General features: G+C 43.4%; 1 protein-coding gene and 1 long non-coding RNA gene across 5 annotated transcripts in view; one reads left to right on the forward strand and one right to left on the reverse strand.

The window, feature by feature from the left end:
• LOC138767935 (adhesion G protein-coupled receptor E3-like) overlaps positions 1 to 17,641 on the forward strand; it is a 59,205-nt gene extending 41,564 nt beyond the window's left edge. The window contains exons 12-21 of the mRNA XM_069945839.1: positions 272 to 379; positions 2,013 to 2,182; positions 2,628 to 2,792; positions 4,239 to 4,433; positions 7,996 to 8,231; positions 9,418 to 9,481; positions 13,190 to 13,281; positions 13,454 to 13,622; positions 15,520 to 15,615; positions 15,692 to 17,641. Of these exons, the coding sequence (XP_069801940.1) occupies positions 272 to 379; positions 2,013 to 2,182; positions 2,628 to 2,792; positions 4,239 to 4,433; positions 7,996 to 8,231; positions 9,418 to 9,481; positions 13,190 to 13,281; positions 13,454 to 13,622; positions 15,520 to 15,615; positions 15,692 to 15,769 (1,373 nt within the window). The 3' untranslated portion in view covers positions 15,770 to 17,641. The remainder of the gene's footprint in view (positions 1 to 271; positions 380 to 2,012; positions 2,183 to 2,627; positions 2,793 to 4,238; positions 4,434 to 7,995; positions 8,232 to 9,417; positions 9,482 to 13,189; positions 13,282 to 13,453; positions 13,623 to 15,519; positions 15,616 to 15,691) is intronic.
• LOC138767963 (uncharacterized) overlaps positions 10,675 to 21,601 on the reverse strand; it is a 126,018-nt gene continuing 115,091 nt past the window's right edge. For 2 of the 4 annotated variants that reach the window (XR_011358894.1, XR_011358890.1), the window contains exons 3-5: positions 15,703 to 15,815; positions 13,158 to 13,267; positions 10,675 to 10,829 (exon numbers count right to left, since the gene is read on the reverse strand). This is a non-coding gene — a long non-coding RNA (uncharacterized lncRNA). The remainder of the gene's footprint in view (positions 10,830 to 13,157; positions 13,268 to 15,702; positions 15,816 to 21,601) is intronic. The other 2 variants (XR_011358891.1, XR_011358892.1) reach the window with 2 other exon arrangements.

The following is a 21,601-nucleotide window of genomic DNA, read 5'->3' on the forward strand; positions in this document are numbered from 1 at the left end:
AGCACAATCTGCAGATGATAAAAGATCACTTTTTACTTGGACAAGCACCATTCCGTATGATGTAAAATAAGGTATGAAAACTGGTAAATTTACCCCATACACCTGTGGAGACAAGTCAAAATGCAAAAAGGGGGTGACAGTGTCACTTTACTATGTGGCAAATGTTTATGATTTTCTATTTGGGTCCAAAACCTTTGGCTCTTTGTAAAGCTTACATTGGATATGAGTAGAAATTAGTATTTATCTGGTTATTTACTTCTTTGTTTTTCAGATGCCTCCATGAAAGTTTCCCGTGACATTTGTACTACCGATGTCCCCTCCTTTATACTGACAGTAAATGAAAACCTTATGGAAGTTCCATGTTCATTTCGAGATACAGGTAGTCAGAAGTGTGGATGTTAAAAGGGAAATTATCACCTGCTGATAGCTCACTATTGTGCATGGTGTGCTGAGGATGAAGGTGTGTCTCTTACCTTCATCCTCAGCATAATTTCCGTGCTGTTTGTTGTGTAATCCTGCATCCAGTAAGGCATTTGGACCTTTTGGGCGGGGTTATTGGGCATTGATCTGGCCCGTCCTTGGCTGGCATTACTAATAATCATTAGAAGGGGTGGGCCTGGCAGGGGCGGATCGGTGCTCTGGGGGCAGCAGCCCCCTATCCAATTTTTTTAACAGCCTTACCAGATGCTGGATTAAACTACAAACAACAAGGAAATGATGCAGCGGATGAAGGTAAAAGATATACCTTCATCTTCAGCACCCTGTGCAAAATGGGGAGCTATCAGCGAGTTAGATCTGACTAACTTGCTGATAATTTCCCTTTAAGAGATTGTACTCATGCATACCGTAGGTGTAGTCCAGACTTTTTTCACAAGTGCTGGAGAGGATAAAAGAAATAACATGCTCTGACCTCCCTGGCTCCAATGCTGGTAGGTGAATACCGCTGATGGATGCTTCCTGGTTTGAGTGGGAGCGGGGTCGTGATGTGTCAGGTCTGCTGAGCCAGTCAGCGGCCAATGTGGGGCTCCGCTATCAAAACTCCCAGCTCTAAAATAATTAATTAGGCACTGTCATTGTACTGTAACTTTCAAAATCTGAACCAATAGGGGATGTCATATAAAGCAAGCTTGCAATTTACAATCATGATTATTTTCTTAGTTCTTATGCTATACTTAATTGTAATATAGAAAAAATGGAAATGGATCCCACAGCTCCGATAAAATGTAGAAAATTTAATGAAACATAAATAAAAAATAACAAAGTAATAAAAATCGCGCCGACTCGTTTTGGGTATAACCCTTAATCATGGCAAATATACTTACTTGTATCCAGGTCCAGTCTCCTGAAGCTTTTTAGTCTTGTGCTGGTTTTAAAAAAGAGAGACTAAACACGTGAAGTCCCGGCCAGTACAGGGGGTCACGACTCTGACGAATTTGCTCTCAATCACATGACTGCCTTTTCTGTGAGTGCAGATGACCGGGACTTCCTGCGTTTAGCCTCTTTTTTTTAATAAGACCAAGACCAAAAAGATTCAGGAGACTGAATCAGGATACAAGTAAGTATAGCTTTGTTATATAGCATGATAAAAAAAATTATAAATGTAAATTGAAAACTAGTTTTATATCATATCTTATGTTGGTTTAGACTTTAAACGTTTTAAGGACAGGTACACTTTAAATCTCCACACTACTGTACTGACATGTTGTGGACATTAACTTGAAGGGTAGCTACCTCTGGAGGATCAGTTTTCTTCTCATACAGTACCGCCTATAAGACTCTGTACCTTCAACCTTTTCTTCTCAATGAGAATCAGCATAACGCAGGGTGTAAGGCCTGTTATCAGGACAGTACTATCAGTAACAACTTTCTCACTACATTGTCAAAAAATTGTACCTGCCTTCTTTTGTGACAGTTTGTTTGACAACAATAAGTGCACTGAGACTTGTACCTAATTCATTGTATACACACCATAGATATGGTATTGTATATATTGATTGACATTCTTCCAATAGATGGTGCCATTTTTATTGTCTACAAAGACCTTGACGCCACCTTTAATGGGAATGAAGCACTTTCTTCAAGAAAGGACAATGATGAGGCTAAAGTCAATTCAAAGGTGGTTACTGGAGCCATTACATTCAATCTAACTTCAGAAGTGTCATTCACGCTTGCTCTTATCCAGGTTTGTAAAATGAGGAATTGGGTTTGTTAGTTGTAAAGAGTGAGCAAAACTTGTTAATGGTTATTGTAGTATTGAAAGTTAAAGGAGTACTCAGGCCAAAAATGTTTTCAAATTAACAAATCTCAAGTCTTCCAATATTTACCAGCTGCTGTATGTCCTACAGGAAGTGCTCTGACAAAGTGCTCTCTGCTGCCATCTTTGTCCATGTCAGGAACTGTCCAGAGCAGTAGCAAATCCTCTACACAGTTCCTGACATGGACAGAGGTGGCAGCAGAGAGCACTGTATCAGAGCACTTCCTGTAGGACATACAGCGGCTAATAAGTGTTTAGAAGACAGGAGATTTTTTTTTTAATAAAAGTAATTTACAAATTTAGAGAGGGTGGGAGAGTGGGAAGACCAATAAGTTCGCTGAAATAAACAAGAAATATTTAGGTTTCATTTCAGGTTCTTCGGCCTTCTTTCAGTCCGAACTGTGTGTTCTGGGATCCTGAAAATAATAAGTGGAGCACAAATGGATGTTATATTAAAGATAATAATAAGACACACATCACCTGCGCCTGCAACCACTTATCCAGCTTTGCGGTACTCATGGCCCCATCTGGACATAAGGTAAATATACAGGTTATGTTCCAAAAATTAGAATGTTTTACCTATTTATTTATTTATCCACAAGAACAGAGAGGATTCTAGGTAAAAGTAAAATAATGACTGTGGATATAAGAATTACAAGGGATAACTATATAATATTCCTGCTTACTATTCCAGTAAACATGGACATGTAGATTATTGGTTTGATGTATCACTGACATCTTCATGGTTAAAGGTAAGGACCCAAGGTCTAGTATTATGCTGCGTTTACATGGAACGATTAGCGATGGCATTTGAGCGATAATCAACGATCAAGTGACGATCGAGAAATCGTTCATTTTGATCTTTCAACATGTTTTCGAATCGTTGTTGGTCGTTCGCTAAAAATTTGCAGATCGCTTCATGTAAATACTCTTTCACCGATTTACCCTATGTGTGAGATAGGCTTAAGTAATCGTAACAGGATTGCAATAACGATTTTTCCAAACGATATATCATTCTGTCTAAACGCTGATCGTTATAAAAAACATATCGTTACTTTGAAATCGTTAATCGTACGATTTGGCGAATTATCGCTCCGTATAAACGCAGCATTAGACTGCCCCATTCGGAGGTGACTTTGGGCTCATTTACCTATTACTGGGGTCTATTTCTAATGGGAGAATTCACAAATAATCCAAGCTTACTGATGTACAGTACAGTAATAGATGTGCAAGTTCTGTATAGACGGAGAGGGATCCCACAACCATTTTTTCCGGCTCAGGCAAACTCAGCCCCCTCCTTGTTTCTAAAGGGGCCAATTACTGGCTGTATGAACGTTCATAGGAAGCTTCATCCCCGATAAACAGCTCATGTAAAAGGGCCAGCGATCAAGAAGCAATTATTTAGATTATTGTTATTGGCTGCACATTGCTCTGGGTGAACCGGTGATGGGCGGCCGACATTGATGAAATTAAAGGGCGTATTACAAGGCACCATAATGAGGGGGAAGTGAGCGCTGACCTGCCGCTTCCCCCTCGTTCCACGCTCGCTGCCTGTTCAATTACACAAAGAGTGAGCAAGGATCGGGGGGGGGGGGGGGGGGGGGGGGGGTTGTCGGGGAGCAGCAGGACGGACGGTCCTGATGGTCCTTAGATCATCCCATTACATGGAGCGGTGAATAACAGACCGTCTCGGACAGGATCGATATCTTTCAACATGTTGAAAGACCACAATCAGCTGACATTATGTATGTCAGCTGATCGTGGTCTCTTAACATGTGCTATTACACCAAACAATTATTGGCTGGAATGGCTACCAGTCAGCCAAGTACAGCTGATCGTTTGATGTACTAGGGCCTTTAAGGGCTGCACAAATGATCCAGTGATCCTTTGTGTGGCCCGGCACAAGTGTGGATCCGAAGGGTCATAGTGCAGCTGCCGACCTGTGTAATGTTAGTATGTAATATTTTTGTTTCTTTTTTCATAGGACGATTACATTCTTACAATTATCTCGAGAGTTGGCCTAAGTTTATCCCTCTTCTGCCTGCTGCTGTCCCTCCTCACATTCATCCTGTGTCGCCCTTTAAGGAGCGTTCACACTTCTGTCTTGACAGCCATGTGGAGTTGTCTTTTCCTTGGACAAGCTCTGTTTCTGGTGGGACTCCATCAAACAGGCTACAAGGTAAGTTACCCACAATAGTACTTGGTTGGTTTCCGGACTTTTAAGGTAAAGTTACATTAACTCCTTCCTGCTAAAGTTACATTAACTCCTACAGCTGTATTTTATTTTTGGCCAAATGGAATTTTTAATGACACCATTGGATGTACCATATAAGCTATTGAAAAATCGGAAATTTTGAGGTGGAATGGGAGAAAAATGCAATTCTGACTTTTATTCATATATCTAATTTTTTTGTTGGGACAGTGATCATTTTAAGTAGTTCACCATTTGTTATAAGTATTATTACTTTGTGGGTCATTAAGATGACATGGATACCAAATAAATATATATATTTGATATCAATGTGATCATACTGATCCAAGAAATAATATTACTTATTATATTTTCACGTGATCTGCTGCCCTCTGGTTTTTATGTGTGTTTGTCAGATGTTTTTATCACATACAGAAATATAATTGCAATCATATTATGAGTAACAAAAGCTTATATTGACAGTTAGAATGAGTTAATGCAGCAAGTCAATATTTGCAGTGTTGACCCTTCTTCTTCAGGACCTCTGCAATTCTCCCTGGCTGCTCTCAATCAACTTCTGGACCGAATCCTGACTGATAGCAGTCCATTCTTGCACAATCAATGCTTGCATTTTGTCAGAATTTGTTGGTTTTTGTTTGTCTACCCGTCTCTTGACGATTGACCACAAGTTCTCAATGGGATTAAGATCTGGGGAGTTTCCAGGCCATGGACCCAAAAGTTTTGTTCCCTGAGCCATTTAGTTATTACCTTTGCTTTATGGCAAGGTGCTCCATCATGCTGGAAAAGGCATTCTTGATCACCAAACTGCTCTTGGACAGTTGGGAGAAGTTGCTCTTGGAGGACATTCTGGTACCATTCTTTATTCATGGCTGTGTTTTTAGGCAAGACTGTGAGAGAGCCGATTCCCTTGGCTGAGAAGCAACCCCTACACATGAATGGTTTCAGGATGCTTTACAGTTGACATGAGAAAAGACTGGTGGTAGCGTTCATCTTGTCTTCTCCAAAAAGGCTGTTTTCCAGATGTCCCAAACAATTGGAAAGGGGATTCATCAGAGAAAACGACTTTACCCCAGTCCTCAGCAGTCCCCTCCCAGAATATCAGTCTGTCCCTGATGTTTTTTCTGGAGAGAAGTGGCTTCTTTGCTGCCCTCCTTGAGACCAGGCCTTGCTCCAAGAGTCTCCACCTTACAGTGCGTGCAGATGCACTCACACCTGCCTGCTGCCATTCCTGAGCAAGCTCTGCACTGCTGGTAGCCCAATCCCGCAGCTGAAACACTTTTAAGAGACGGTCCTAGCGCTTGCTGGTCTTTCTTGGCCGCCCTGGAGCCTTTTTGGCAACAATGGAACCTCTCTCCTTGAAGTTCTTGATGATGTGATAGATTGTTGACTGAGGTGCAAGCTTTCTAGCTGCGATACTCTTCCCTGTTAGGCCATTTTTGTGCAGTGCAATGATGACTGCACGTGTTTCTTTAGAGATAGCCATGGTTAACAAAAGAGAAACAATGATGCCAAGCACCAGCCTCCTTTTAAAGTGTCCAGTGGTGTCATTCTTACTTAATCATGACAGATTGATCTCCAGCCCTGTCCTCATCAACACCCACACCTGTGTTAATGGAGCAATCACTGAAACGATGTTAGCTGGTCCTTTTAAGGCAGGGCTGCAATGATGTTAAAATGTGTTTTGGGGGATGAAGTTCGATTTCTAGCAAATATTAACTTTGCAAGTAATTGCTGTTAAGCTGATCACTCTTTATAACATTCTGGAGTATATGCAAATTGCCATTTTAAAAACTGAAGCAGTAGACTTTGTAAAAGTTAATATTTGTATCATTCTCAAAACTTTTGGCCATGACTGTACAAAAAATAGCTGGTAGAACAGACACATACAGCTGTTTGCAGCCATATATATATATATATATATATATATATATATATACACACACACACACATCGTATATTGTGTTTTACTGCTTAAAAAAAATTGAAATAAATTAGTGCCCACAACATATTACCGTATTTTTCGCTTTATAAGACGCACTTTTTTTCCTCCCAAAGTGGGAGGAAAATCTAAGTGCGTCTTATAAAGCGAAGACGGCTCCCAAGCAGTGCAGAGCACCGCATGGAAGCCGTCCCGCCCGCCCCCTGTATTGCCGCTCACTATGCATATGCATAGTGAGCGGCTCTGAGCGATCCCCTCCGCCCGCCCAGCCTGCCCCTCCATCGCCGCTCAGCTGAGCTGATCAGAAGCCCGGGAAAGTGCAATGAGCAGCACTTTCCTGGGCTCCTGATCGGCTGTCAGCTGAGCGAGCGGGCGGAGGTGGTCCCGGAACTCACCTGTCCGGCGGCCCCAGCAGCTCCTGTCTCCCGTCGGCCGTGCGCACTTCCGACATCCTCCGGGCACAGGCAGCGGGGTACAGAGACTGCCTGTGTCCTGGATGTGTTCTGCAGCCTCTATCATTCATGATAGAGGTTGCAGGACACTTCCGGCACAGGCAGCGTCTCTGTACCCCGCTGCCTGTGCCCGGAGGATGTCGGAAGTGCGCGCGGCCGACGGGAGACAGGAGCTGCTGGGGCCGCCGGACAGGTGAGTTACTGGTTTGTTGTTTTAGGGGGGGAAATGGCTGCTATGGGGGGCACAGGGTACTAAGGGGGTCACTGGCTACTATGGGGGCACTGGCTACTATGGGGGTCACTGGCTACTATGGGGGCACTGGCTACTATGGGGGGCACTGGCTACTATGGGGGTCACTGGCTACTATGGGGGTCACTGGCTACTATGGGGGCACTGGCTACTATGGGGGGATTGGCTACTATGGGGGGCACTGGCTACTATGAGGGGCACTGGCTACTATGAGGGGCACTGGCTACTATGGGGGGATTGGCTACTATGAGGGGATTGGCTACTATGAGGGGCACTGGCTACTATGGGGGGATTGGCTACTATGTGGGGCACTTTATGGGGGATTGGCTACTATGTGGGCACTATATGCTATCTCCAAACTGTGACAATGAGCAAAATATTTTTTTTTCTATTTTTCTCCCCTAAAATCAGGGGTGCGTCTTATCAAAAGGTGCGTCCTATAAAGCGAAAAATACGGTAGTTTTATTTTTCTGGTATATGTACCTGTATTTTTTATTTCAATTTTGACCATTTTTTAAAATTTATTTTTTTAAAAACTATATTTATTTACTTTTTGGCTTACTTATTCGTCCCCATGGAAGACTTGAACAAGCAGGGGCCTTCACCTGGTTGTCATTGTTACTGTTCAGCACTCCACAATCACATTGTATGCAATCCAGCGACAAAGGGAAGGGGGTCTTTTATTCCTTTATTGATTGTGGCGTCTATGGGGTCTGAATCCATCGGCAGCAGGTATCAGCTGCCATAGAGAGCCAGCATTTGTCATGTATTGGGTTTGCTCAGCTCTTGTGTCTGCTTCATACTCCCTGGAAAACATTTTGACCTTATGTACAATGAGATCTTAACATGTTGTACTTACTCTGGTTTCCCCTTCCCCTTTATACACAGGTCGTCTGCTCTGTTATTGCTGGTGGGCTTCAGTTGTTATTCCTCTGTGCATTCTGCTGGATGTCCATAGAGAGTTTCTTGTTGTTCATGACTGTCCGTAACCTGAGAGCTGTGAATTATATGACCTCTCGTCGGTCTAACTTCCCATTGATGTGTTCGATGGGGTTTGGGGTTCCTGCTGTCATCGTCGGGATCTCCGCAGCAATACAGCCAGATGGCTATGGCACAGATACATAGTAAGTGCCTTTTTGTCTTCCCTCTGGTATGTTGCCGATTGTTTATAAACAATACATTTTTTTTTGCATTCTAAGATTCATATTCGTTCTACTATAAAGTATCTTTCCCTGATTCTAATGCTCAGACCAACTATGAGACCCACTTAAATGACAAAAAAACCATAATGACACCTCAGACCCTATAGGTCTATATTACATAGTCAATTTATGTGGAGCCTTATGGTGCCTCCAGGCTCATGAGAGGATACCTCTGTATTGTGTATGTATCTGTGAGCAAAACATCGAAGCATACAGGTCCCATATGGCATCCCGACACACAAGACTTTGCTGTTAGGCCTATACTTGTAGGTTTCCATTTATGCTTGATAAATCTGGCGACTAGGTAGGCCAAGGATGTGTTGCAATATTCTTGGGAAACACATATACGGTTCTAGTCTGTAGCAGTCCAGATTTCTTGTTTACAACACAGCTGCAAAAGAAGACGACAATGGCTGATGTCAATGAATGGCAGGACATGTAATAAGTGCTGTGATGCCAAATTTCCCATAGCTAAGCACCTGTAAATGGTCCAAACAGAGACAAGGGGTAATGAAGGTGGACAAGGAAACTGTGGGAGCTGCTCATGCTTGTTAGGGTGTCTGTCTGGGCTATCTAGAACCTGTAAGCCCAGAGGTACACTTCCCAAAAGTAACTTCTGAGAGCCTTTTTTATAGTACAGCAGGGGAGCAATTTGACATCCAGTGTCACACAGACCACACCTGTAATCATTTACATACTGTATCAGGCCCAGGGGCCCATGACTCATAGGGGGCCCCTCTGTAATGCAAAACATGGACTCTGAGTGTTTTAATGTTCAATTGTCAGGTTACTCTAGGAGTTCCATCCTAAGGACCTGCTTACAGAAACTGGACCCTAGACAGACAGTTTCTTAGGTTATATGCTTACCCACCTGTATGTATAACACTATTAAACTAGAGCACAGAGCCTACACTGACATGTATATAGTGTATGACCAGTGAAACCTGTGTTGCGTCACTTACCTTTCTGAGCTACTAGGGTCAATATACGGCTAGAATTACACTATTGTTAAAGGTATTATTCTAGTCATCAATCATATAATTATATTGGATATATAATATAAAATGGGTCGCCATAACGGTTTGCATTTATCTTCTATTTCTTGTAGTTGTTGGCTCAGACCCCAGTCTACAATATGGAGTTTTATTGGTCCAGTCGCCATCTTCATTATTGTGAGTACATACTATAATACCAGACCAAGCATCATGTCTGTGTCCTCAATGTAAGATTACTGCTCAGTGCTTAGTACAAAAATGACACTTACTTGAATGACAATCACCAAAGCTTCATCAGAGCCTGATAATACTACTGGATGGTTTTGCAATGACTGGATTAGGCAGGGTAACTAGAGAGTTGGGATTTGTGGCTCTTGGCTACAGCCATCAGGCGTACATCAACTATTACCCAGAGAGATGTGCGGCCCACAATTTTTTGATGGGGCAGAATGCCACGATCAGCCAACAAATGGGCATCTACTTACTGATCGGTTGACCGCTAGTGAAGGGGTTATCCAGCAAAAAATCAACTGGTTTCAGAAAGTTATATAGATATATAGTTTATTCTACTTAAAAATCTTCAGTCTTCCAGTACTTATCAGCTGCTGTATGTCCTACAGGAAATGGTGTGGGTTTTTTTCAGTCTGACACAGTGCTCTCTGCTGCCACCTCTGTCTGAGACAGGAGCTGTCCAGAGAAGAAAAGGTTTTCTATGGGGATTGGCTACTCCTCTGTACAGTTCCTGTCTCTGCAGTGTCTCCAAACTCCAAACAGTCTATGCAGGGCCGCTTCTGCCATGAGGCGGAATGAGTATTCCGCCTCAGGCGGCAGATTTTGCGCCCCTACAGGGGGCGGCAGACAGCAGCCCTGCAGCCGCTCACCTGTCCTATGACAGCCGTCCGGTCCCGCCGGCAACGCTCACCGCTGTCCCCGCCGCGCTCCAGCGCCGTCAATCAGCAGCTGTCATGGTCCTTCAGCGAGTCGTGAGTGCCCGGAGTCAGCGGGGGCCGCGATGAGCTGGGACAGCGGTTATCGTCGGTGGTGGGACGGCGGCGATGACAGCCGCTGACTGACGGCGCGGGAGCGCGGAGGGGGATAGTGGTGAGCGTTGGCAGAGGGACGGCTGCGGCAGGACAGGTGAGAGGCTGCAGGGGCGGGGGGTTTTGGTTACGCGTTGGCAGAGACCCCAGAATCGGCCCTGAGCCTATGGCATGAGCAGTGCTGGTACACATACAGGCAAGCTGTCTTCAAGTTTTCATTCACTCCACACTTCATTCAGCTATCTCTTCCACTCCAATAGATCGGAGTTGCCGCCTTCATCTATTATGCAGGATATAATTCCTATGCCATATTTATTTGCTTTCGTCATGCATTTATTTTTATGTATTTATGTCTAATGTTCATTCCGCACAAAGGTCCAAATGGACCAAAATGGAGGAGGAATTACATATCTTCTTATTGACTTTGTCTGCTATACATCACCTTCTTCTGACACAGCGCTGTGGGCGTTCTATACAACACTTTCCTATGATTCGAAGACAAAAAAAACCCCTCTTGACATCGTCTATTGACACATCTCTATGCATATGATTAGATGTAGATGCTAAGCATCAAACCCTTTGTGCAGGTTCCTTTACATATCATTACAGCTGGATATATCAGCACACAATGCACCCACCTCTACCAGGAAATTATAGATCTTTAGGGACAAATGTAAGGTTTTTACAATAAGATTACAATAAATTCCTACATGACATCAAGAATTTTTACACAGCATGGTTTAAAGTGAATGTACCTTCAGGTACAGTACATCACTTTAGTTTTTTTTCCTGAATTGATTGACGCCGGGAGCCAATGCCAAGGTCCCTTTTTTGAACCGCCGTCCGTTTCCCACAATGGTCTATTTGAATATATGAATATGCATAGTGGGGCGGGCCGGGAGGATGCAGGCTAGGGCGGTCGAGCAGGTGCTCCAGGAGCATGGGGAACACCCCAAATGCTCCGAGCACGCTAATTAGCATATTAGCAATTAGCGGAAAAACTGCACCATACCGTACCCCAAGGAAATATGACTTAAGGCCCTATTCCACCAACAGATCTGACGACAGATTATCTGCCAAAGATTTGAAGCCAAACCCAGGAGTGGATTTGAAAAGAGGAGAAATCCAGTCTTTCCTTTATGACCTGTTCTCTGATTATAGTCTGTTCCTGGGTTTGGCTTCAAATCTTTGGCAGATAATCTGTCGTCAGATTTGTTGGTGGAATAGGGCCTTTACAGCCCTGGAATCCGGAGGTAAATAGCGGCTGACACATATCAGCAGGTTCACTGGCCCGAACCTGCTGATAGTGCCGCTTTAAAATGAAATGCCAGCAACTTTGGTGGCCATTTCTTGGGTCTCATAGCAAGGCTTAAAGTGACACTCTCACCCCCTTTTTGCATTCTGACTTCTCTACACAGGTGTAAAAGGTAAATTTAGCAGTTTTTATCCCTATTAAAGGTCTAGGCCCCACCCCCTCTAGGTCGGCCCATACCAATGGGAAGCGAGGCGGGGAGGCCTATGTAACGATAAAGTCACGGAGGGGCGGGGCCAACAGTGGCACTGTGGACAGGGCTAAGTGATGCTGTTGCCGTGAAGCCCCACCCGCTAAGCACAATCTGCAGATGATAAAAGATCACTTTTTACTTGAACAAGCACCATGACATATGATATAAAATAAGAAATGAAAACTGCTAAATTTACCCTTTACACCTTTGTAGAGAAATCAGAATGCAAAAAGGGGGTGAGAGTGTCACTTTAAGAATACAGTGTGTGAACACAGACTTCAGGCTAACATCGCACACAGTACTTTGGTCAGTTTTATATTTTTCTTTGTTAGTATTTTTAGCCAAAAGCAAGATTAGGACTGACACAGTAAAACTATAATGGACAGAGTTGCATCGTTTTTGTGTTTTGGACCCATTCATGGTTTTGGTAAAAATACTCTTCCTACGGACAGTTTGTGGAGAACATGTGAACTTTGGTCTTAAAATACTGTGTGCACATAGTTTCAGAGTTCCAGTTTGGTTGTTAAAGCGACTCTGTACCCACAATCTGTCCCCCCCAAACCGCCTGTTCCTTTGGATAGCTGCTTTTAATCCAAGATCTGTCCTGGGGTCCGTTCAGCAGGTGATGCAGTTATTATCCTAAAAAACTATTTTTAAACTGGCAGCCCTGTGCCCAACGGCTGAGGCTTAGATTGTGTATGCATTAGGCTGGCACAACCTCTCTGTCCCTCCTCCCCGCCCTCCTCGTCATTAGGAATGCTCCAGGCAGATTGTCTCCTATTCATCAGCTGTGTCAGCCTGGCACATGGGCTGGATCGTTAAGGCACCTGTGCAATGTTCAGACAGGAGAAAATGTTCCAGTAGCATTCCTAAAGATGAAGAGGGTGGGGAGGAGGGACAGAGGGGTGGTGCTAAGTTAGGGCACAGATATTCTAAGCCCCGGCCGTTGGGCATGGGGCTGCAAGTTTAAAAGTTGTTTTTTAGGACAATAACTGCATCACCTGCTGAACGGACCCCAGGACAGATCTTGGATTAAAAGCAGCTATCCGAAGGTACAAGCGGTTTGGGGGGGGGGTCAGATTGGGGGTACAGAGTCACTTTTAAAAAAAAAGGCCAAATCACAGATAAACAACATACTCCTTATCTTACAACAGGTTTGGATTTTTTGCAAGTATGTTAATTCACAGGCTGCAGTGCAACTACATTGACAATCATTAGATGCAACTCTGTATAGTCCTAACCTTCAACTTGACTCAAAATGAAACTTAGCAAGTGCCAACTGCACATAGCAATTCCTAAATATTTTACCTTATCTCCCTTATTATTATTCTTCCTCCTAGACAAACACCATATTGCTAATCCTCACCATCACATTCCTCAGGATCAGACTGGCGACTCTGAACACGAATGTGTCTACCCTGAAAAACAATAGGTAACTATGAAGGACAGTGATGTAAGGATCAGTACATGATGCACATGGTGAATATTTTAGGTGTCTACCTCCTAAAGTAACAGGATAAATAGGCTACATGAAGCTCTAAAGTAAATTTCTCTGCAACTGGTTGATGGTTTCCACTTATTTTGTTTTCTATTCTCCTCTTTAGGATACTGACGTTCAAAGCCTTGGCTCAAGTATTTATTCTTGGCTGTACTTGGGTTATTGGTTACTTCCAATTTGGAAGTCATTCCCTTGTCATAGCTTATATATTTACTATATGTAACAGTCTACAGGGCGTCTACATCTTCCTTGTACATTGTCTGTTCAACAACCAGGTAATAATTACTTTTGAAGATTATATTTCATATAAAGCTGGTAAATCACAGCATGGTGTCCCACAACACCTTACCTTGACTACCTTGACTAGTATATTAGACGGGCTGATCACTATAGTAAACAAGAACCGATCTGCTAGATTGGCGCTCGTTTACTGAGCCTATTACATGGCTCAACTAACGTGCAGCAAGGGCTGTATATATATATATATATATATATATATATATATATATATATATATATATACATATATACACACAGTATATAGCAATGTCCGTGCAGCCCTTGCTTTAAAAGTGAAGTTCATACATTACCTCTCCACACTCCTGGTGTTCTCTTCACTTTATCCCGTTCCCCGCAACTGCCGATAAAACTTCAGAGCCGCTCTTTGAAGTGACAGGCCGCTCAGTCAGTCTCTGGCCGTGGTGGTCCTGTCCGGGCCAGTTATTGGCTGAGCGGGCAAAAGCGAAGAGAACTCCGGGAGCGTGGAGAAGCAATGTATGGACTTCATTGTTTTATTTACACATTCATCAGCTGTCAGACGCGCATCACTATTATGTGGTGCCACGGTGCTGCTGATGTTGTGCACCGGGTTGTATGGTGCCCAACCACTGGGATTATGTTATGTTGGTGGTAGGAATACAGCTGAGCCAATGGAGGTATATTCGTGATGCCAGTGCTAACTCAGCACACAGGTATGGTGTTGTACCTGCTTTTAGTATTTTGTGGTTGATTGTATTCATTGCCAATGGTCGGTGACCTGCCGGGTTTTGATGGGTCCCTTAGGCTCTTATCACGGTGGTCCAGAGTGGAGATATGACCCACCCGGACCATCGGTACCGCCACCCACAGAAAGGGGAAAATGACCCAAGGACAGTGTAGCTTGTGTAAACGGGTGCTGGTGCAATTATTACTGAGTCCCAGTTGAACAATTAAACTGATCTTTACTGACAAATCTCTGGTAATACAGGATAATTATATAATACGTGACTGATACAAACTTGCTTTCACTGGATCTGTACTGAGACATGCCGAAGTGCTGAGGTAGAACAGTAGGGCTAGTTTGGTTGAGTAGAGAGTTCAGAAGAGAAGAGAGGAGTGTGTCGGGAGAGTCTCAACCCAGTTTAGTAGTGTGCTCTGCCGGAACTTTAGTAGAAGAGATACTTGAAGAAGAAATACTTGAAAGAAGAATACTTGTGCCCGTGTTTCGACCTTTGTCGCTATAAACCACCTTCTGCCCTGCAGGGGTACCCGTCTTACATGGGTGACAAGCCCCAGTACTGGTCACCTGAGTTGATCAAAGTGTCCAAGCGTGTCCCGGTGTCACCTGTGCTGCGAGAGAGTACGTAGGCCTTTGGCTGCTTTGCTCTTTCCAGATCGGTTCCTCAATCTAGGATACTGTCCTGCACTGTGTAGATATGTTCACAGCGTGTGTTGAGATGTTCTCTGATTTGTCCTCCCTTTAGTGTTTAGCACTGCATCTTGAATATAAGTGTCGCTTATAGAAAGAAAGGCTCCTGGCTAAGTTCAGCAAGGATGCCTGATCTGTGTGTCTTGCTTCACTGAGAATCAGAAAGGACCCACACTTCCTCTCCCCATGGGACTACTTCCTACAGGATGTATGTAACAGCTCCTGTAAGTGGTGGAGAAGAGAGTGCATAGAAAAGGAGAGGTTAGAGACAGGTAAAAAAAATAAAATAAATAAAAAACAGCATCTCTTATAGGTGTACAGAATCACATCCTGATAGGTGTACTGAATCACATCCTGATGTGCCTCATTTATACAGACTGAACAGAATAAAAATGACAATACATATAATTCAAAGGGGCTGAGAAGATTTGTCAGAGATGATTATTCTCCATCTATTCATTATTTTTTTTATTCTTGTTTTAAAGGTGAAACAAGAGTACAGAAAAGTCTTCTTCCGACCTTGGAAGCGCGGCAAGCCGTCATCATCTGATGGCTCCACCCCTAACACCGGCACTAAATCGGTAAGGTTCCGCTACAACATATATTTTCCCACCCAGAGTTATTCTGAATCTAAATCCCCTTTTTTTCCTTCCTCAGATGAACTTAACTGAAATTACTAAACCTGTGAATACCGAGCAGAGCTCGGAGGCTGAGAAGGCCGTGCACTGGCAATAGCTTACAATGAAGATTATGCTGCTCTTCAGTGAATAAAACATTAGATCTGTAAAAAAAGAAAAAGAAAAAAAAAAAGAAGTTATAATTTTACATTTTCTTGATATGCCCTCCCATTTCTGAGATATGTGGGTTTATAGTTTGTCTGACAATTCAGTTAATAGTCAAATGGGCATGAACTTAATTTCTATAATGGGAGTGAATATCAGGTTATGGGTGTGGTTACACAGTCAGGGAGTGTGATATGCATACACCACCCACAATGTGAAACATTTACACCTCCAACAATATACCATATTATGGTATGTTCACACGGAGCGATTATCGTTTGAAATTTCACAGCAAACGATCAATCGGCGAGCAAGAAATTGCTCATCATGGTCTTTCAACATCGTCGTTGGCCGTTTGCAAAAAAAATCGCAGATCGTTTCGTCTAAACTGTCTTTTACAGATTCATCCTAATGTGTGAGATGGGCTTAAGCGATCTTAAAACGATCGCAATAACGATTTTTGCAAAGGATTTATCCCTTCATCTAAACGATGATTGTTTTAAAAATCAAATCATTGCTTCAAAATCGATAAACGATCGATTGGGTGAATTATCGCTCCATGTAAACGGGCCAATAGTCCCTCTTATTATCAAAGTTCACGCCCATCTGACTATTTACTAAATTGTCAAACTATAAAAACATATATCCCAGGAACAGGAGGTCATATCAAGACACTGTAGAACGATCTTAATACTAATGTAGAACCAATGTAGAACGATGTTAATACTGTTGTTTCGAGTTGGCAACAGCTCTTTTCTAAAGGGGTACTCTCTTTTTTTGTGCTAAGGCTGCATAGAACATAAAAATGAGCCTATTCTTACCTCAACATGCTACCACAGGGTCCTTCGGCAGTGACATCAGGTCCCTCACTGAACACTCTCGCGGCCACTTCCTAGACAGACTAACAGCTGATATAAAGGGGTTATCCAGCGCTACAAAAACATGGCCACTTTCTTCCAGAGACAGCCCCACTCTTGTCTCCAGTTAAGGTGTAGGTTTTGTTCCATTGAAGTGAATGAATGTGGGGTTTGCAATAAAGCTTCGTTAACTTCAATGAAACTGAGTTATAAAACCAACACCGGAACTGGAGACAAGAGTGCCTATGTTTTTATAGCGCTGGATAACCCCTTTAAGTTGGACAATGCTACGGCCAGTGCGAGTGAGGTGAAGTGAGGTGAGAATAGCATGTTTGTTATGTTAAATGTGACCCTAGCACAATATAAATATGTGTCAATGTCCTTATGTCCTTTAAATCTTTCCATGCCAGAGAAAGGTTATTATATAAAGTATTATGTTATTTGGGTACACCAGTCTTCACCAATTTTAACCCTAAAATTTTACATTTTAAATATTTTTTTTTTTTAATTTCCTAATGAAATGGGCTTTTCATGATGAGAAAAAAGATAAGGGCCCAGGCCGTCAATATCATGTCAGCGAAAGTCCGACGGCTATGAGTAGCAGTGGAATTTCTTCTTGAATACTGTATATATGTTCTTATATGTGCCTATTATTGTTGTGTACTACAGTATTATGTTCATTGTAATGCTATTTCACATACACTGTCAGCTGTGACGTTACATGATGTGACAATATCATATCATTTGTACATTGTACACTGAAAAGTAACGTTTATTGCTTGGTGTTGACAGCAATGCTGCGCTGAGTCTACGGTCCAGCTTGATATAGTTGTTGACTGACACCTGTTCATGCAGATGAGGGATAGGCCAGGGGTATGGCCTTTAACATGTCTAAGGCAGAGAGGAGTTAATAATGTGAAGGCTGAGAAGCTGTATATATGCACTCTGCATATATGCACTCTTTTTTATAGCTGCTATATGCAGTTGGGAATAAAGTTTGCCTTTGATCACAGTCTGTGTTGTACTTATCTAATACTGCTCTAAAATGTGTAACCCTCCCTGTGAAGCCTCAATGTGTGTTCATTCCTTCTGTTTGCAACTCAAGCGATGTACTGTCACTCTGAGTCACTCTGTAACCATAGGCCTGTTAGCACCCATTAGGCCTGTGGCCTCCTCATGAGATTGCTTCCCCTTCATGTGTTAACCCTGTTCAATCCCCACCCATAATCTAAGTTTGTGTGTAATAGGTTTCTATTACATCAACTGGGCAATTTTTCTGCAGCACATCCTGACTCACACCATCAAGCGGCAGAAAATCCTCACTTCCTGGTCCATTCTGTCTCCACTACTCTGTCCTGCTCCTCCCTTCTGAGACCGGGGTCACATGATCTCTGTCTCTTCTGTTGAAAGGTAGGCACTGTAACACCTCATCTGTAACCCCGTCCACCACTGACATCACACAGTGATCACCTGGCCAAGGGTGGGAAAACAACATCCTATCCTGAGTAGTATAGGGGAAAGGAGACATTGTTGTTTTATGTCTCTATTTAGTGAGGAGATTTTAGTCTAATCTCTAGGCTGCTGGCAGTACTCCTTCAGAAGAGGCAGTAAGTCACGGGCCAGGAGGAACGTGGTCCGAGTCCACAGGGGGCGGGGCTTAACAGGGGGGGGAGCAGCAGCTTCAGCCCGCATCACAGGCCGGCCCTGCAGCTTCTTTATGAGGCACAGAGGAGAGCGCTGGGTAGGTAAGCAGCCTCAGTGCGGCCCTCTAATGTACAGGGGAAGACCGGCCCGGGGGGCAGATGCCACCCTGCCCCCAGGCCCAGCCCGCCCCTGGCTGGCACCCAACATTGAACAAGCTGTGCACCACTAAAAAGAGATAGAGAGAGAGAGAGAAAGATTGCAAGTTAACATAGGGAGCAGGGTTATGGGGTAATGTGTGTTGTGTGGTGTTTAGAAAACTTGTGTAGTGTTGCCGATAATTTAACACTTTTGCTTTTGCTTTGCATAGTAAACACTCCGCTGTGCTCAATGTGCAAAGCAGAAGAAGCCAGTGGTGAGTAGATACTGGAAGATGGGGCAGGTACCCAGCAGGTGGCTCTAGGGAGATGTGCCTTAGGCAATGAGTATACCTCTAGTCTTTATATATTATATCAGTTACATATATGCACAGGAAGGAATGCAAATTTTAATCTTTTTTAATCAGCCACAGATTTTCTGACAAATTTTTGCAGCCAAAGCCAGGAATGGTCTCTAAACAGGGAACAGGTAAAGGTAAGACTAAGGTTTCTCTTTTTTTCAAATCCATTTCTGGTTTTGACTGCAAAAATCTGGCAGATAATCTGTGTGTGTAAACGGACCCATAGCTTGTTCTATTATTATGCCATAAATGTGGCCTACTGTTAGGGGCTGTACAAGATAACCTGTCTACAACTTATGTGCAGCACTGAAATTAAATAGGTAAAACTAACTTGTCCCCTTACCCATAGGATCGGGGAGAACTAACATTAGCTGTATGCCTTGTCTTTTGCCAATAATTACTCTGTTTCAAATAATCATCTTCTACAAACAATACTTCAATTCTTATTAAAAAAGATAATATCATTAAGATACAAAACATACAACACACTGCACTGCAACTAAGTCAGTGCTAAAACTACAGTAGCCAGTGCTGTTATGGTATATGGTAATGTTAATCTTTTCTCTGTTATAATTTAATGGAGGTAAGTCCTTACATGTACACTACTGGTCAGTGAGCACTAGATGTCGCTGTTCCATATTTTATTGACCAAAGGTTGCTTTAGAATGATCTGATGAAAACAGGTTTATGCCCTGTTCACACCTATGTTGGCTCTGTCACAGATTCCACCACATTAGACAGACAGCACTGTTAATTATCATACAATGACGGGAACCATGATGGAACTAGTTAAAGGGGTATTCCTCTCAAAACTTTTATTAGTTAGTTAAATGTAGAAGCATATTTACCTGCATTGTGTAATATGCTTCTATTTTTGTTTTTTTGCACCGTTCCTCCGCTTGCCACTCTGTTCCTTCCTCTCAGATGATGGAATCAGCCACTCCGACACGCTCCTCTTCTCTTCTTCCCTCACGAGGTTATGTGATCCATGGGCAGGTCAGCTAACCAATGAGAGCATCATCTTTCCCTGTGCCACCCACATCAGTCCCCCTTCCCCTGGGTATACTCTGCTAGGGATCGCCCCCCCCTTGAGCTCACCTGCGGCCCCCACACTGTGCCCCCCTGTGCTCACCCACAACACACAATCCTCCTTAATGAGATATAATACACTGTAACCGCCTCTGCAGTATTTGATACTTACCTGTGCTGCTCCCATGCTGACATCTACTGCTAAGGTCCTATTGTAAGATGGAGGCAACTGATTAACTATGATGACCATGATCGCTGCCTCTATCTCACAGTACAAGCTGGAGGCTCCCAGCACACACAGCAGCTCTGTCAGTGATACAGGCACTGTGTGTGTGTGTGGGGGGGGGTCTATTCTTTATATGGGACACACTTGTAAGTATGCTCTGTAACTGCTAAGACTTGTTCAAAAATCATTCTACAGGTAAAGTAAGGGGAGGCTAAGCTTTGAGCATAATCTGTTGTTCTTTTTCTATCTACCAAGGGTCACCCTTTTCTGTAATTGTGTACAGATCACTTTCCGACAGCCCCCTACTTATCATCACAGACAGAACAGAAAGTTTCTGCTTTGTAATAAGCCGAGTGGCCAGAATGAAGACTGCAAGATTTCAGGATTTATTTTCTAATATAGATAGTAAAATGGAAAATTAGAAAATATCTCACCAAAAATTTTATGTCAATCAAAAGCAGAGTAAATAACACTGACTCCCTGACACAATGCCTTCTTAGAAGTAATGTACATCTGGCAGTCTTAAAACTTAATTATTGGGAACTAAATCATTTTAAAAACAGACATGGGGGAGATTTATAAAACTGGTGTAAAGTAGAATTGTCTCAGTTGCCCCTAGCAACAAAACAGATTCCACCTTTCATTTTCCAAAGAGTCTGAAAGGTGGAATCTGATTGGTTGCTAGGGGCAACTAAGCCCGTTTCACTTTACACCATGTTTGATAAATCTCCCCCATGTATACATGCTTGTTAGGCATCGCAAGTGGTTAATAGACAAAAAATGTGGTGACTGATTCCCTTTAAAGGGAACCATTCACCCCGTGGCTCCGGCAGAAACTGACATACAGTGACATAAAGGTCAATATACTTACCACATCGCTCCCGGTCCCGTCCCGGATCCCGTTGTTGACACAGAGAAATCGCTGATTCTTCTTCTCGCGCCCATTATGGTAATGAGCTGAGATGAGTCCAACGTCCATAGGAAACGACGAACGAGTCCAACTTATTCATGAGGTCCTCTTCTCGTCGCCGCCCATCCACGCCTCCTGGAACTTGATTGACGTCTTCGGTCTTCTGACGAATTCCCGCGCAGGCGCCGTTGCGATGGTCTCGTCACCTCTTCTGCGCCTGCGCGGTAAACAGGATACGTGCTCGAGACAATCGGCGCAAGCGCAGTAAACAGTGAAGCTGCGGAGCGGCTTCAATTGTGAACTGCGCATGCGCCGAAAATGACTGTCATGGCGCCTGCGCGGGATTCAGCGAGAAGAAAGAAGACGAGGAGGAAGAAGACCCGGCGTCAATCAAGTGTCGGAGGCGGGGAGAAGGCTGGACTTGGGGCCCGGCGGCGCTCATTACCATAATGGGCGCGAGAAGAAGAATCGGCGATTTCTCCGTGTCAACAACGGGATCCGGGACGGGACCGGGAGCGATGTGGTAAGTATATTGACCTTTATGTCACTGTATGTCAGTTTCTGCCAGGGGCCACAGGGTGAATGGTTCCCTTTAACATTTACAGGTGTCTTTGTGTCTTTAC

The sequence above is a fragment of the Dendropsophus ebraccatus genome, chromosome 1 (genome assembly GCF_027789765.1).
Source record: "Dendropsophus ebraccatus isolate aDenEbr1 chromosome 1, aDenEbr1.pat, whole genome shotgun sequence".
NCBI classification, from domain to species: Eukaryota; Metazoa; Chordata; class Amphibia; order Anura; family Hylidae; genus Dendropsophus; species Dendropsophus ebraccatus.